At 38.6% G+C, this 18,022-nt stretch overlaps 1 protein-coding gene across 1 annotated transcript in view; it reads left to right on the top strand.

Moving 5' to 3' along the window:
• Positions 1–13,332, top strand: part of TEX11 (testis expressed 11) — a gene marked incomplete at both ends in the record, with an annotated part of 185,322 nt that extends 171,990 nt beyond the window's left edge. The window contains 2 exons of the mRNA XM_080910083.1: positions 12,343–12,507; positions 13,177–13,332. Coding sequence (XP_080766209.1) covers positions 12,343–12,507; positions 13,177–13,332 — 321 coding nt within the window. The remainder of the gene's footprint in view (positions 1–12,342; positions 12,508–13,176) is intronic.
• Between the last annotated feature and the right edge of the window lie 4,690 nt (positions 13,333–18,022).

Here is an 18,022-nt window from a genome sequence, read left to right as displayed (position 1 = left end):
CTACTGCAAAAAGTAGCTTCTCTGGTGAGGGTTGATTGAATCACCCGATCTATGGACATAGGAGTTATTGTACATATTCCTATATTTCTTTAGCAGAATAATAGTAGATTTTTCCCTAAGGCCTATGACCTATATCTAGTCACAGGTTGTTGGCTACTTTAATGTGAGGTATGAACTCTATCTCATGGAGTGCACTTTAAATCCAATCAAAGAGTGATGGGTCACTCCCATAATATTTGTGCCACTATTGCACCAGTATATGTTGTAGGGAAGACACCATTGTAGGTCAAAGGGTTTATAAATCAGTGACAGCAATAATGACTTTTCTCCGCCAGTAGCTTAAAGAGTACCTTCTAGCATATGAATGTAGGTCAATAAGGGTGAAGCTTTTAGCTGGGCACCAGTTTGAGTTCTCTGTTTAATGACATAAATAAGTGGTGTCTTTAGCAATCAGGCCTTATCACCAGGTTTTGCAGAGTAACCAATAGCCTTGACAATAGCCTATGGTGTTTATAGAGGTCTCTAAGGCCCCTGTGGTCATTGACTCAACAACATGGAACTTATCCCTGGAGTTAGAGGTTTTAATTGCTGGCATAAGATGTTTACTTAGGGTCTTGTCTACCCCATTATGTGATGACTACATTTAAATTCTTTTCATATATGTATATATTTTAGGAAGCTTTTATGGTAATTGATTTTCATATGGCTTTCCAAAGAGGCTTTTAAGTTTTAGTTTCCCCTCCCCATATTCCCTCCTTTAACCTTCCCTCCCATCCCTTCCACATTTAATATTCTTATTCTAGTTTCTACTATATCTATATTGCTATATTCTCTGTTCCTTCCCTTAGAAGAATCCCTCCTCTCTCCTGATCCCTTACTAGCCACATAAACTTTGGATATTCTTAATAAAACACATATATCTAAAGCTTAAAAGCTAACATCCATGTAAAAGAAAAAAAAAATATTTATCTTTTGTGATCTTTGTTACCTCATTTAAGGTAATTGCTTCTGTTTCCAGCCATTTACATGCAAATTTAATTTTTCTTAACAGGTAAATGATATTACACTGTATAAATGTACCACATTTTTTGTTATCCATTCATCAGCTGGCCATCTAGGATGTTTCTAATTTCTAGCTATTATGAATAGAGCAGCAATGAACAAGGACAAACAAGCATCTCTGTAGTAAGATGCAGAGTTTTTGGTTTTATATAATATATATATACCAGGAGGGTATAGCTGTATTTTCTGATAGATATGTTTTCAGCTTTTTGAAAAACATCCACACTGTTTTCCAGAATGACTGTACAAATTTGTACTCTTACCAACAATGAAAAAGGGTTCCTCACTAGCGTGTGCTGTCATTTATTTTATTGGTCTTTGCTATTATGACTGGGGTAAAATGAAATATTAAAGAAATTTTAATTTGCAGTTCCCTGATGGCTAAAGGTGTTGAACAGTTTTTAAGTGTCTCTCAGTCATTTGTGTTTCAACTTTTGAGATCTGTTTAGAGATCTGTTTAGTTCTACACCACCTTTTAAAATTAGCTCACTTGTTTTCTTGATATTCATTTTTTAGTTCTTTATATATTCTAGATACATCCTATCAGTTATATAATTGATAAAGTTTTTTCCAGTTGTGTAGGCTGCTAGTTGCTTGAATGATAATGTCCTTTCCCATACAGAAGCTTTTTCGCTTCATGAGGTACCATTTCTTTATTGTTGGTCCTAATGCCTTTGCTATTGGGTTCAATCAGAAAGACTTTTCCTGTGTCAGTGAGTTCAAGCCTATTCCCTATGTTCTCTTCTATCAGACTTGGTGTGCTTGGTCTTATGTTGAAGCCCTGGATCTGTTTCTTTTGTGCAGAATCATAGATATGGATCTATTTTCAATTTTCTACATGTAGCTAATACAGTTTGACCAGTACTCTTTGTGGATAATGCTCGTCTTTTCTCCAGGGTATATTTTAGGCTTCTTAAAAATAAAACAAATTCTGTTGCTGGGTGGAATTATGCCTGTATCTTCAATTCTATTTCATTGACCAATGTGCCTGGTTTTGTGTCAATGCAATGATGGTTTCTTTTTAAATTATTATTTCTCTGTAAAACAACTTGAAAACCGGAGTGATAATACCTCCAACAGTTCTTTTATTAACCAGGACTTAGCTATTCTGGTTTTATTGTGTTTCTATATGAATTTAAAATTTTAACTTTTGGATTTTTTTGTTTTTGTTTTTCTCAGTTTTCATGATGGATTATATTGGAAATTTGACAGGGATTGCATTAAATCTGTTAATTGCTTTTGATATGTCTATTTTCACCATATTACCCCATACTAAGCCATACACATGGGAGATCTTCCAATCTTCTCGTGCTTTTTTTGTTTTGTTTTGTTTGCATTTTTTCCTTCAGTGTCTTAAAAGTTTTGTGTTTTTTTTTTAATTATCTTTAATCTTTTTTTACAGTCCAGTTGGTATCCCCCTCCTGTTCTCCCTTCCAACAGTCCCTTATCCCATTCCTCCTCCCCTATCTCCAAGAGAATGTTCCCACACCTCTCCACACCCCACCAGGTTTCCCCATTCCATGGGGCCTCAAGTTTCTCAAGGGTTAGGTGTGTCTTCTCTGACTGAACCCAGACCAGGCAGTCCTCTGCTGTATATGTGTTGGGGGCCTCATATCAGATGGTGTATGCTGCCTGGTTGGTGATCCAGTGTCTGAGAGATCTTAGGGGTCCAGGTTAATTTAGACTGCTGTTCCTTCAACAAGGTCACCCTCCTCAGCTTCTTCCAGCTTTTCCCTAATTCAACCACAGGGGTCAGCAACTTCTGTCCATTGGTTGGGTGCAAATATCTGCATCTAACTCTCAGCTGCTTGTTGGGTCTTTCAGAGGGCAGTCATGATAGGCTCCTTTTTTTGTGGGAACTCCATAGCATCAGTAATGGTGTCAGGCCTTGGGGACTCCCCTTCAGCTGGATCCCACTTTGGGACTGTCACTAAACCTTCTTTTCCTCAGGCTCTTATCCACTTTTGTCCCTGCTGTTCTTAAACAGGAATAGTTATGAGTCAGAGTTTTTGACTGAAGGGTTGGCAACGCCATCTCTCACTTGATGCCCTGTTTTTCTGCTGGAGGTGGGCTCTACTAGTTTCCTCTCCCCACTGTAGGGCATTTCATCTAAGGTCACCTCCCAGGTCCCTGGTACATTCTGGGGATCCTTACAACCTCCTACCTCCCCTGGTTGCCTGTTTCCATTCTTTCTGCTGGCCCTTAGGGCTTCTTTCACTTGCTTAGAGTCATCCCAGGATACTTTTGAGGCTATCGTGGAAAATACTGTTTCACTGAATTCTTTTTCAGTCTGTTTGTTGTTCACATATAAGAACACTCCCAATTTTTGTGGATTACTTTTGTATCCAGCTACTTGTCTGAAGGTGTTTATCAGCGGTAGAGGTTCTCTGATGGAATTTTTGGGGTTACTATTGTATACTATCTTATCATCTGCAAATAGTAATACTTTGACTTCTTCCTTTCCAATTTGTATCCCCTTGATCTCCTTTAGTATTGTTCTAGCTAAGACACCAAGTGCTATATTGAATAGATACAGAGTGGACAACCTTGTCTTCATCCTAATTTTGGTGGAATTGCTTTGAATTTCTCTCCATTTAGAATGATATTGGCGGTGGGCTTACCATAAAATGCCTTCATTATACTGAGTATGTCCCTTGAACCTTAGTCTCTCTGGGACTTTTATCATGAAAAGATGTTGGATTTTGTGAAAAAGCCTTTTCTGCATTATGGTGATCATATGGGTTTTTTCTTTCAAGTCAGCTTATATGGTGAATTATTTTTATTGATTTACATGTGTTGAGCCAACCCTTAATCTCCAGGATGGAGCCTACTTGATCATGGTATATGATCTATTTGATATGTTCTTGGATTCAGGCTGAAAGTATTTTATTAAGAATATCTGCATTCATGTTCATAACTGAATTTTATTTGTAAATTGGGGATTTAGGGCTTTGTGTGGTTTTGTTATCAGGGTAATAGTAAGTTTGAAAAAAGAATTAGGAAATGCTCCTTCATTTAATCCCAGCACTTAGGAGGCAGAGGCAGGTGGATCTCTGAGTTCAATACCAACCTGGTCTACATAATGAGTTTCAGGACAGCCAGGGCTATATACTGAAATTCCTATCTCAAAAACAAAAACAATAAATTCCTCTTTTTCAGATTTTCTAGTTTGATGGAGTACAAAAAAATGACTTTTAAAACAATTTGTCATTATGGTTCTCCAGATTTTCTGTGCTCAGAGAATTTTTTGGGTCACTTAAATTTTCTCCATTTCCTCTCTAATTTTATTAACTTGGACCTTTATCTCTTGGTTAATTTGGCTATGAGTTTGTCAACTGTACTGATTTTTTGATTCTCCATTTCATTATTTGTATTGCTTTATTATTGTTATTTTTATTTTATTGATTTTTGCTCTAAGTTTGAGTATTTCCTGCCATCTACTCATTTGGGGGGTATTATTTTTTATTTTTCTAGAACTTTCAAGTGTGTCATTATATTATTAACATTAGATCTCCCCAGTATTTTTTAATGAAGGCACTTAGGGTTACCGATTTGCCTCTTAGAATTGCCTTCATTGTTTCCCATGGGTTTGGATGTTGTACTGGCTGGTTTTATGTCAACTTTACATATGAGGAGTCATCAGAGAGGAGGGATCCTCAGTTGAGAAAATGCCCCCATAAGATCAGGCTTTGACAAGCCTGGCATTTTCTTAGTGATTGATGGAGGAGGGCCCAGCCCACTGTGGGTGGTGCCATCCCTGAGCAGGTGGTTTTGGGTTCTGTACAGGGTGATCAAGCTATGAGGAGCAAGCCAGTAAGCAGCCTCCTCCATGGTCTCTGAATCAGCTCCTGCTGCCAGGTTCCTAACCTGCTTGAGGACCTATGCTGACTTCCTCTGATAGTGAACTGTGATGTGGAAATATAAGCTGAATAAACCCATTCCTCCCCAAGTTGTTTTAGTCTGTGTTTCATCACAGCAGTAGTAACCCTAACTAAGACAGGTATGTTCCATTTTCATTTTCATTCAGTTTCAGAAAGGTTTAATTTTTCCTTTTTTTTTTTTTTACACTCAAGATTTTATTCCCCTCCCGGTCTACCCTCCTACTGTTCCACATCCCATACCTCCTCCTGTCTCCACAAGGATGTTCCCACCCTACCCACCCCACCAGACCTCTAAACTCCCTGGGGCCCTCAGTCCCTTGAGGATTAGGTGCATCTTCTCTGACAGAACCCAGACCTCACAGTCCTCTGCTGTATATGTGTTGGAGGCCCCATATCAACTGGTGTGTGCTGCCTGGTTGGTGATCTCAGAGGTCCAGGTTAGTTGAGACTGCTGATCCTCCTATAGGGTCACCCTCCTCCTCAGCTTCCTCCAGCTTTAATCTACTTCTTGATTTCAGTCTTGACTCACTTTTCAGTAGTGAGTTCTTATGCTTCTGAGTTTGTAATCTTTTGTTGTTTCTATTGTGAATACCCAGCTTTAACCCATGGAAAACAGACAAAGCGCAGGGTGTTGTATCTGTTGAGACTTGTTCTTCCCCCATAATATATAGTCCATTTTGGAGAACATTTCATGAATTGCTAAGAGAAAGTTTATTCTTTAGTATTTGATTTATGGTGTTATTTAACTACGGTATTTCTCTGTCTAGTTCTTGTCTGGTTCATCGTCTATTGGCTACAGTGGGATATTGAAAACACCAGCTATCACTGTAGTGGAGTCAATATTCATACTCGATTTTTTTTTAGCTGTAGTACTCTTTCTTTTATAAACTTGATTGCCCTCATGTTTGGTGCATGAATATTTTTAAACTGTTATAGGCTCTTGATAAATTTTTCCTTTAATGAATATGTAATATTCTTCTATTTCTTAAGATTTTGGTATAAAGTCCATTTTATCAGATATTAAAATAGCTACATCTTCTTGCTTCTTGGGCCCATCTGTTTTGAAAACTATTTTCTATTCATTTACCCCTAGTTGATGTCTTTCCTTGATGATGAGATACATTTCTTGGATCCAGCCTGCTAGTATGTTAGCTTATTAGAGAATTGTAGCCATTAATAATGAGAGTTATTAGTAAACAGTATTTATTTATTAATTCCTATTATTTTTGATGTAGGCTTCTTGATACCTTTTGATTATCTGTGCTGGGATTATTTATTCCTTGTGTCCTCTTGGGTGTAGTTAACCTTCTCTTCAAACTTAAAGCTCTCCTTCTAGTGACTTCTATAGAGCTAGATTGTTAAGCAGAAACTGCTTAAATTTGTTTTTGCCATGAGATGCTTTTATTTCTCGGTCAGTTGTGATTGATAGTTTTGCTGGGCATGGTATTCCGGGCTGACACATGTGACCTCTCAGAACTTAGAGAACATCAATCCTAGCCCTTCTGACTTTCAAAGTCTGCACTGGAAAGTCAGATGTTACTCTACGAGGCCTCCTTTCACTATCTGTTCTTTGTTCTGTATCATGGGATGTTTCATCTATTTGTTGTTCATCTCTTGAGCCTTGATATGCATCTATTTCCTTAGGTTTAGAAAATGTTTTTCTATGATTTTGTTAAAAATATTTTCTGTCCCGCTTACCTGGGTTTCTTTCCCTTGTTCTTAATTAAGAGGTTTGGACTTTTCACAATGTGCCAGATTTCCTGGATGGCTTCTGCTTTTTTTTTTTTTTTTAATCCACTTTACATCTCGTTCACTGCCCCCTCCCAGTCACCCCCTCCCACAATCCTTCCCCCATTTCCCCTTCCCTTCCCATCTAAGAGGGTGGAGCCTCTCTGAAATCCCCCAACCCTGAGGCTTTTGTTGGGCATCTTGAGGTTTTTATTTCCAAATTTGTTTCATTTTGTACTTACAATATTTATTTTATTTCTTTGTTAATTTTTGCTTTCGTGTGTGTTTAATTGTTTTTATTATTTTATTCAAGAATTATGTTTTTGTGGTCTTTTTTATTTATATCTTCTTTAAGGTTCTTGAACATATTCATAATTGTTATGTTTGTGTTGTGCTTCAGCTAAATTGCTTCTCTTGAAACCCATTACAATGGGGTTGTTAGTTTCCGGAAGAGGCATATTTTCTTAGTTGTTTATGCTTGTGGTTTTGTGCTGGAATATAGGCATCAGGAGTTATGACATTTGAAGTATATATATTTCGTTTCACCATTGTGTATGTGTTTTATACTTTAATTGCTGTTGCCCACTCTGCAACTTAGACAAATGTATTAACTGTGGGCTTCCTTAGTCCCATACTAGCACAGCCATTGTGGGTCCCTGTTAGACAATGGCTCTTTTGCATGTTGGCAGGAGTCACAAAGGAATAGAGACATGTTAGGAGGAAAAGCTGAAGTGGATGGTGGGAAAGAATTAGGGGACTCTGGGTCTTCTCCCCAAGAGATTAAGTCTCTAGGAGATGAAGCAGGGCTTTGAGGAACAAAAATAACGAATTTTAACAATACTCCCAAGTGACTTGTACACACGCTGATATCTTAGAAACTCATTTCACAATAGTGTCTGCTCTTTTTTGATCATCTCTTGTTTAGGTAACACTGTTAGGATCTAAGAGACATAAATTTTGATTCTATGACTAGGATAGAACAGCCTTTGAGGTTACCAAATGAAATATCTTAAATAGAGTCTCAGTGTGTATTTCAGGCCAGTGTTAAACACGTGCTCCTCCAGTCTCAGCTCCCTGTGTGCACACCTACACTAAGTTAAATTTATTGTTTTGTCAATTGAGACATTAAATATTTTATACTAATCATGTAAATATATATAATGAAAAAGCTGAGAAATGAATGTAAAATTTTTTCTTCACAATATGGTGATATTTGGGTTTCCCTTCATCAAAATCTCATATGTCCCTGGTGTTGGAATTGTGGTTTATGCAAAGGTATCTTAGAATTAGACTTTGAAAGCTTGGTTTTTCCTGTGTATCCTTATCAAGTATATCTTCCCCAAAATAAAACCTTTATATATCATTTTCTTTCCCACAAGCCTCTAGAAGCTCCTATATTTTTTAAATTCTTACTCTGAACCTCATCCAACTTAAAAAAAAACAAGATGTTCTCTTTCCCATACTATAATCAACATTGTTTTGTTTATCAACCATCATCTCCTCCTCTCCCTGGCTGTGTACAGTTTACACACTATTTCCTGCTACTTCACTTAAAACCTATGTCCCCGAGCCAGACATAGTGGGACATATTTATAACCTTAGCACTGGAGAGACTGGTACAAGAAGACTGTAAGTTTGAGATGAGCCTGGATACATAGTGAGTTCAAGAAGAGCCTAAGATACATAAAGAATATACCAAACAAAATGGAACAAATCTATATTTTCTATTTCTTAATCACCAGTCTTGTCATGGACAATTTCATTGTTATGTATTATTCTATGCAATTTGGTTACCTTTCTTAGGAGTTGTTGAGCCTCACAGATATTCCATACAAGTAATCTACTATTTCATTGCTTAACATTCATTGCTAACTCAAAGATTTTATTTTGTTATTTTTTAAAAGATTTATGTATTCATCTTATGTGTGTGAATACACTGTATCTGTCTTCAGACACGCCAGAAGAGGACATCAGATCCCATTACAGATGGTTGTGAGCCACCATGTGGTTGCTGGGGATTGAACTCAGGACCTCTGGAAAGTTAACCACTAAACCATCTCTCCAACCCTTGTTGCTATTTTTAAGGCAAGGTTTCGTGTAGCCCTGCCTGTCCTCAGAGTCATTACATAGCTGAGGATAAACTTAGACCCCTGATCCCGTTGCATCTGCTGTATACCATACAGCACTACATCTGGCTCAGTACTTCTAAAACAGACATTTTTAATCCTTCATGATCTTGTGTAGGGAAATGGAATTTTAGATATCCTACCATAAAAATATCCAATAAAATGAAAATATACAATTTTGAGAAAAAATTAATTATTTTTCTGTAAAAGACACCATTATGGAATAAAAAGCTGACTGGAAGCTTGGTAGTAAATGGCAATGAGATTTTACATTGGCATGTATAAAGAAATCGTACAGCTCCATAAAGACAACCACATTCTCCTCCAGTGGACAAAGTATAGAAGCTGGCATTTTTCCAGAGAAGATATTCTTATGACCAGTAAGCATATAAAAAGATGTTCGGCATAAATAATTACCATAAATATGCACATGTAAATGCAATAATGAAGTTGTGTGCCACTTTTATACCCAATCAGATGGCTATACTCAAAAACACAGAGAGAGCACTCTGACAAATGATTGGCACTCTCAACAGAGACTGTGATCATAAAGTGGTGCTTTGAGAAGCAGCTGAAGGGTGGGAGTGTAGCTCAGTGGTAGAATACATGCCTTGAACGTGGAAGGTCCTGGATTTGATTCCCAGTACTAGAAAAAGAGGAGAAAAGAATAGAGGGGCAGCAGCTCAGAAGGTTAGTATAATTACCATGTGATGCAGAAACTCCATCCCCAGAGAAATGCATACAAATAACAAATCATCCACAAATGCTCAGAGCAGACTCACTCATACAGGAAGAAGATAAACAACCAAAATGTCTTATTAACTGACTAATAAATATGTATTTTGTCATTTCTATATAATGGAATATTATGGCAAAAAAGGAATAGTACACTGATACATGCTGTAGCATCCATGAGCCTTAAAACCATTGTGTGGGGCAAGGAATCTACTAGTTCAGTTAATAGAATACTTAACTGGCAAGCATGATGCCATAGATTCAATACTTAATACTATATAATTCTAACTACAGTAAAGTACTAATGTGATTAATTACAAGAATAGGCTTTATTTAGCCTCTTGTGTATATTTTCAAAGTTAAGACTAAAGCAAGTAACTGAATACTTAAGCTCTTCAGAGATCTGCTGAATATGGCATTTAAAATGTTTAGTGAAAAGGTTTTCATGATAGAAGACATGCCAGCTCCTGGCAGCACCCTAAAATCTCCTCCAGTCTCCAGCAACCATTTACCTTCTGTCTTTCACTGTGGCTTTGCCTAGTCCAGACATTTCATATAATCTCTGTAGATCTAGACCTTCTTCATGTCTCCGTATAAGATCATATTTGTTTGATCACCTTTTCATTCATGTAGTTAAGATAACCACATTCTTACTATGCACACCAAATACTGTGCCTGGCTGTAAATACACAAATGTGAATGACCTTTTGCTGTAAAGTCACTTCACCCCCGATGAGTGAAGGAGAAAGATAGTGATGCATTAGGAATGCTTTATAGGGTTATGAACAAAATTTCAGAGAACAAAAGTTTATACAAGAAGTTGGTTTTTTTTTTATTTTATTGGATATTCTCTGTATTTACATTTCAAATGTTATACCCTTTCCCCCACACTCCCCCTCTCTCCTCCCCCTCAACTTGATTCCATGGAGGTATTCCCTCTCCCAATCACCCTTTCCACCTCAGTGCCTTGGCTGATGATGATGTTGTTCTTCCCATGAGGGTGCAAACCTTTCAGCCATTTCAGTCCTTTCTCTAGCTCTTTCACTGGGGTCCCCGTGTTCAGTCTGATGTTTAGATGTAAGCATTCTCATCTGTATCTGTATGACTCTGGAAGAGCCTCTGAGGAGACATCCATGTCTGGTCCCTGCTAGTAAACACTTCTTGGCATCAGCAATAGTGCTTGGGTTTGGTGGCTGTATATGGGGTGGTTCTCCAGGTGAGGCAGTCTCTGTAGATCCTTTCTTTAATCCCTGCTCCTCTATATGACCTTGTATTTCCTCCCCTGTTTTGTTCTCCCTTCTAAGAAGGACTAAGCCATCCACATTCTGGTCTTACTCCTTTTTGAGCTTCATAAATTCTATATAAGAGGTTGTAGACAATCAAGGTAAATGTCACTGAGAAGGTGGCATTTGATGGAAGATTGAATCATTTGTTCATTCATTAATTCATTCAGCAAACTTGTGCCTTTATTGTATGTCAGGTGTAGTGTTGGACTCCAAGGATACAAAAATGAAATAAAAAATTCTGTACCACAAAAAATCCAACAGGCTGAAATAAATAAATATATAACATTTCAAAATTATGTGATATAACTTAGAGAAATGTAAAGCTTGCTATAGGAATGGAGAGAAAGTAATGACTAAATTTAAAAAGTGTTTATAAGGCTAATATTTCAGGCAAACTAGACTGTCTCTACTCTTTTCCATTACTGTACCAGGGCACCGCATGTCCATGTCACTAACGAAGCCTTAATAATACCTTGGGAATTCATTTTCCCGTGTCGTACTATGGGTGGAATCCAAGGCCTCACAAACTAGATAAGCACTCATTCTGTCACTGAGATATAATCTCAGTCCCATGAAGTCATCTTTATATGTGAATGCCTTATTTCTACAAAGCTGCCGCATGCCCTTTAAGATGAGAGCTTTGCCTTATCTCTTTCAGTACCCTCATTATCGTAGTGTCTTATCATATTTTTATAGATATGATTGAATGACAGCAACAGCTGGGTATGGTAGTATGGGTGTGTAGTTCTAGCACTTGGAAGGCTAAGATGGCACCATCACTACAACCCAGGAATTTCAAAGCAGACTAGGCAACATAGCAAGGAACCCATATTAAGCAAGACAATAATGAATAAAAGCCCATGAGATCTTTGCCCTCCAGAGCCTGAAACATAGTGGGTAAATGAAAACTTCAGCATGAATGCTCTGTTTCCCATCTCCATGTACAAGGGCAGTAGCTCCTTACACCATCTCTTTTCACTATTGTAGGATACTACAAAGATGTTCATGGAACTTTGTGATTAGTGGTGTTAAAATCCACTGATAAGGCTGTGGCACCCTCTCAGAAATGTGACCTTTGTTCATAGCTTAGTAGATTATCTCAACACTATTAATATTACTGTTGCAAGAATAGGAATATCATTCTGATCAAGGAAATTAAGAGACTCAGTAAATCGGTTTCTTGACCATCTCAAAATTGAAGAGATAATTGGCTGAGGATGGCAGTAATGAAAGATCCAAGCAGGATACAGATTTTTCTCTTGATTCGGGAGACCTGGTCCTCTGGGTTTACTTTTTTAGTAGAAGAGGGCTTCTGTGCTTCTTTCCATACTGCTGTCACTTCCTAAGACTTCGAAATGGAACATTCTACAACTGCCATACCCTCAAGGTGCTCTCCTGCTCTCTAGGAGCGGCCTTTCCTCAGTGCGAGCCTAGCGCCTCTTATTTAACAATAATGGGACGTAATCGTGTTATTATCACTAGTGGCAATGACAACTGAAAACACCCACTCTTCTTTGATTTCAGGAAAACTACCCAGAAGAGGAGATTGTATGGCTGATGATCAAGGCTTGGAATATTGGAATATTGATGTATAGCAGGAACAAGTGTATAGCTGCAGAAAGGTGGTCTAGAATGGCATTGGAGTTGCTTGGCCACCTTAGCTCCCTCAAAACAAGCTATAAAGCAAAGGTAGGAGGGGGAGAACCCTGCAGTGGGTGGCAAAACTTAGAGGGTACAGAAGGCATGACAGGCTCCCATAAGGACACATCCTACCTTGCTTGACTAGGTAAAGATCTTCATCTTTGAAGAACTCAGTGCTTCAGTAACATTTCATGTGGTAGGATATTGTGTAGTAATTTCTTAGAGTGAAACCAAAAAGGGTGTAGAAGAGGAAACTGGGATACTGGATGGAATCTAATTACAAAGACTGCCAGGAGTGAACTCTGGAAAGATATATCACTGTCCGTGCCAATGTGTTTGGATAAGGGCTGGCCTCTGTGCAAACAATGGATGGTCAAACAGGCATTTCTCCAGGGACTATTCTGTTTCAAGCATCTAGACTATTAGCTAACCAGGGTAGGTTTGGTAAGGAAAAAGCCTTGTTACCAAATAAGAACAATGATTCTTTTCTGTTTTGATTACCTCCTCTCTCACTAGAGCTGCCTGTTTCTAATTAAACAGACCTACTACCCTGGGATTCCTCTTCCTCAAGGAAGGACTATGTGTATTCCCAATAGCAACTTGGATCTCAGACTGCAAGGGCCAGACTTCTGTGCTGTCACTGTGGCTCTGGGAAGCTTTCCCACACTGCTTGTTTTTTTCTTTTACCCAAAGTCTGTCTGCTTTTTTTTTTCTCAGATGAATCTTCTGTATGCCAACCTCATGGAAGCATTAGATAAAAGGTTGGATTTAAGGTCTGCAGAGATGACTGAACGGTTAAGAGCACTCGCTGTTTCTCTAGAAGACCAAGGTTCAGTTCCCAGCACCAACATGGCAGCTCGCAACAGTCTGTAACTCCAGTTCCAGGGGATCTGATAGTCTCTTCTGGTCACTATGGGTACCACATTGCATGTGCATAAAATTAAAGAGTGATTTCACTTCTCAATGAAGGGTGATAATGAAGGAAGGAAGTTGTAGAAAGCAGGTTGTCTCACAGCAACTTGAAGGTGTATATTCATGAGCTGCTAAGTATTTCAGTGTTTGTCATATTGTTCCCTTGCACTTTTGTTTTCTTAAGACCTGTTCTCATGTTGACTGACAGTTTCTCAAATAAAAGCATTTTGACTTTTACCCCAGTGAAAAGTTAATTTCTAAAAGACAAGTAAATGTTCCTAACTGCTAAGTATTATGTTGAAATAGTTCATGCTAAAGCAAGATGCCCCCATGTAATATTTTACTCCCAAAATGCCCAAACTCCCTAAGCTGAGAGATAACACAAAAACATAAACATCATTGGAAGGGCCTGGTGGTCACTGGCTTTTGAATTTATCAGATTCATGAGGTCTTTCTTCGAAATCCTTGAAAATTCATTACCCATCCAGTCTATTAAAACACATCCTGTGCTACATAATCAGAACCTGTCAGAGAGTGGGGTAGCTGAGAATGAATCATTTCCTATGACTGTTCAAACACACCCTTCTTTTTGGCTTGTCTAATTGGTAAAAAGCTTTTCCGTATACTCTACAAAAATCTGTTTCCCAGTAATAAGTCTGCTATTTCCATTGCAGGTGCCCTTTAGAGAATCAAAGAAATTGTCTCCACTCACCACCACCCCATCATCCAGCTTTTTCTTCTTTGGGTTCAATATCCTTTGACTTCTCAGCCATTCTAACCCTCCTATGATCAGGTCACCTTCCTTTCCCTTCCAAGATCCAAATCCCACACTCTGGAGAGGCCTAGCCTGCAAGACTCAGTGTGCTCATTCTGCCTGCACTAACATTGAGTAGTACTACGGTGCTCCCCCTTTCAAGGTTGATTTCTAGTCTATTTATAACATTTCCAACCATTGTTTATCTAATACTTGCATATGTAATACAAGGCATTGGTAAGCACAGACACCTGCTGTGCACCCTTCATCCAATGGATGCAGGTTAGCCACATTCCCTTATTGTTCCTTGCTTGTTTTCATGGTCCCTTGAGATCGTTTCACAGACTCTCTGGAACAAGTACTCTTCTGCATCAGATTTCTAGTGACCCCTCAACTTTTTGTAATCCATGAACTAAAACATGGATGTGTCAACCATTTAGTGTTATAGGGAGAACATTGAAGATGTTATTAATACTTACCTTTGAGAGGAAAAAATGGAGGGACATTCTAGCAATTCCAGAATTCAAGAATGTCACATGCTGGGTAGGTGACATGAGGACACACCACCTTGAACCTGAGAGAAGTTCCTGTATTACCCTCTAATTATGCCATTCAGTCACTCAGCTTTATTTAGTCACTGTGTTTTGGTCACTCTGATCCTAGTTCCAAAACCTGAGAGAGATTTTGTTACACACATTCTCAATAATAATATTTAAAGTGAATTTTGTAAGATTTGATGTATTAGAAAGTAGACAAATTTCACAGTTTCTTATGCATGTTTCAGGGCTTGATATCTGAGTTTGGTGTTAAGTATAAATGCTTCTTATTCCTGATGTCTTTGCCAGTACAATTTTCTCAGATTCATTTTTTTTAATTTAATCTTTTTTTACAGTCTAGATTTTATCCCCCTCCTGGTCTACCCTCTGACTGTTCCATATCCCATACCTCCTTCCCCCATCTTCACAAGGATGTTCCTACCCCTCCCCGACACCCCTCTAAACCTCCCCACTCCCTGGGGTCTCCAGTCTCTTGAGGGTTAGGTGCATCTTCTCTCACTGAGTCCAAACTTGTCAGTCCTCTGCTGTATATGTGTTGGGAACCTCATATCAGCTGGTGTATACTGCCTGGTTGGTGGCCCAGTGTCTTGAGTGATCTCAGGGGTCCAGGTCAATTGAGACTGCTGGTCCTCCTACGGGCTTTCCTCTACCCAGGACTCAAAGGGAGAGACCTTAGGTGAAATGACCTGCAGTGGGGAGTGGGAACTTGTAGAACCGCCTCCAGTAGAAAGACAGGACATCAAGAGAAGGAGAAAGATTAATTTTGGCTCACACTTTCAGAGGTTTTAGTCTGTAGCTGCTGAGCTCTGTTGTCTCTGTCCATGTGGCTAGAATATCATTGTAAGGACTCCATGAGAAGAAGGAGTCAGAAACAAAACATACCCTGCCAACTACAAGAGTGCAAATTTTTTTTAATGCAATCCATACATAACAATAATAGAAACATCAGAATCAGGAAAGCAGCAGTGATCCATCCTGTCATTTATTCAGAGATCTGTTCACAAGTGGTTGTCCTAATAGTCCTTCAGAACATCAAGATCACAAGCTGCACTTAGTTGTCATGTTCTTTTCATCTCCTGAAATGACCTTAACATTTCAGAGCACAGACTAATGGCTTTTAGCATGAACTGAAGTTTAGGTCAGATGTTTGCTGCTGATTAGATTCTGTTTACCCACTTTGGACAAGCAAAGCCACAAAAGCAGTATTCCTGGTCACATTGCTTTCCATTGCCCACCAGCAAGCACTCAGTGTCAATTTGCCCCATTACTGACTGAAAGTTAAGATGGTCTCTGTCAGGGTTCTCCAGTGTAAGGTTAATTGATAAACATTTTGTACTTAGTGATTAGTACGCAATTATAGAGTCCTTGGTGGAAGATAATTTGAGGCTAAGTAAATATCCTGTTCCTCATTAATGTTCACAAGCAAGTTTTAGCATCAGTTGATAAGTCTTCCCTGGATGGCTTGCCAATTGTTGGGTTTTCTGTCTCCATTGTTCCCTTTACTAGCTGGCTTTGACAAGATAAGGCATTTTCTGCTCTTCCACTTTTTATTCCCTCCAGGGACTTGTCCATGTAAATGCTCTGGCACAGAGATTATCTCTATTATTTATCCATTAACCCATCCTTCCTTTTAACCTATATTTTACTATATATTAGTATAGTCTTACTTGTTCAGTGAATAATAATTCACCATTATTATCTGTTCTGTGCTCTTTGGAATGTCCTGGTTTTCTATAAGCACTTCTTTACCTGTGGCATGGTGAGATGCTCCAGGTTCATCTCATACATTTCCTGCCCGGATTTTGGAATCAGTGACTTCTTCAAAGAGATCTGGTTCTTTTGGATAGATAATGGTGCCAAGATCTAGTTCCTAGTTAACATTCATTGTTAACTGGGGTGACCCTCTTCAGAGAGACCAGAGATAAGAAATAAACATGTGGGTTTGTGTATATTCATACCTATACATGATTCCCAACATGCACACACATATGTATAAGACCATGGAATTGTACTGATGCCTCCATTTTAAATCTGCTACTCAGGTTTATTGTAGGCTTCCCTCCTTTACATATTGGTAACTCTGGCAACATTGACATTTTCCCCACCAGCTGCCCTTCTGACTCTGTTCCATTCATCTGCAAAGCTAATTCCAGATCCTCCTGAGTCCATCTTCCAAGTGCTGAGGATTGAACCTAGAGTTTCAGGCATAATAAGAAGCATTCTACCAGCTGAGCTACATCCCCAGATCCATCATCCAGTATCTCTTACATTCCAGGAAGACACTGCAGTGTAATATCCTTATAACTATACAGTCCAGTGATGAGCACAACAGCTGGCACTTTCTATAAATAGTATTGAAAGAATGTCCAGGTTCAAAAAGAAATCTAACATATGTGCTCTCATTTAATGGTCAAAAAAAACCCTATCAGATCAGTGAATCCACACGTCTCTGGGCTCCCTCTACCCCCTTGTCATTGAAGCTTGGAAAGTTTAAGTAACTTAATCAGTCTTAGTTACTTCTCTGATGCTGTGATAAAATACCCTAAAAAAAAACAACTGAAGGGAGAAAGACTTTGTGTTGGCTTACAGGTCCAGATGGATACAGTCCACTGTGGCAATGAAGACATGGTAGTAGGCAGGGAAGGCTGTCATGGTGAAAGTAACATTGAATCTGCTCCTTTAGAAAGCAGAGAATGAAGTGAGGGACATAAAGCACTCACTTCCTTCCAAATAACATCATCAGGTAGGGACCAAGAATTCAAATACATAAGTCCACAGAGGACATTGCACATTCAAACCACAACCCGACAGCTGGTCAGGGACACAGATGTGATTTAAAGTCAGATCTAAGCTGACCTTAGTAGTATGACTGTTATCCTACCTACTCTTTTTATCCTTTCCTTCTTTTTTCTTTTTATTTTATAAAATACTATTATAGTTCACAAAATTTGTTACATAATAATAATATATAATGAATGCACAATTTTTTCTTTCTTTTTCTAAGAAGGACTGAGGCTTCCACATTTTGACCTTCCTTCTTTTTGAGCTTCATAAGGTCTGTGAGTTGTTTCTTGGGTATTCAGAGATTTCTGGGACTAGTGTCCAATTATCAGTGAGTACACAAACCATGTCTGTTCTCTGGGTTACCTCACTCTGGATGATATTCTCCAGTTCCATCCATTTGTCTAGGAATTTCGTAAAGTCATTGTTTCTGATGGCTGAGTAGTACTCCATTGTATAAATGTACCACAGTTTATGTAACCATTCCTCTACTGAAGGACATCTTGTGTTCTTTCGAGATTCTGGCTATTATAAATAAGGCCACTGTGAACATAGTGGA

This window comes from Micromys minutus (genome assembly GCF_963924665.1).
Source record: "Micromys minutus genome assembly, chromosome: X".
In the NCBI taxonomy this organism is placed as follows: domain Eukaryota; kingdom Metazoa; phylum Chordata; class Mammalia; order Rodentia; family Muridae; genus Micromys; species Micromys minutus.
Note: the sequence above shows the minus strand (reverse complement) of the source record. Positions and strands in the feature narration are given on the sequence as shown.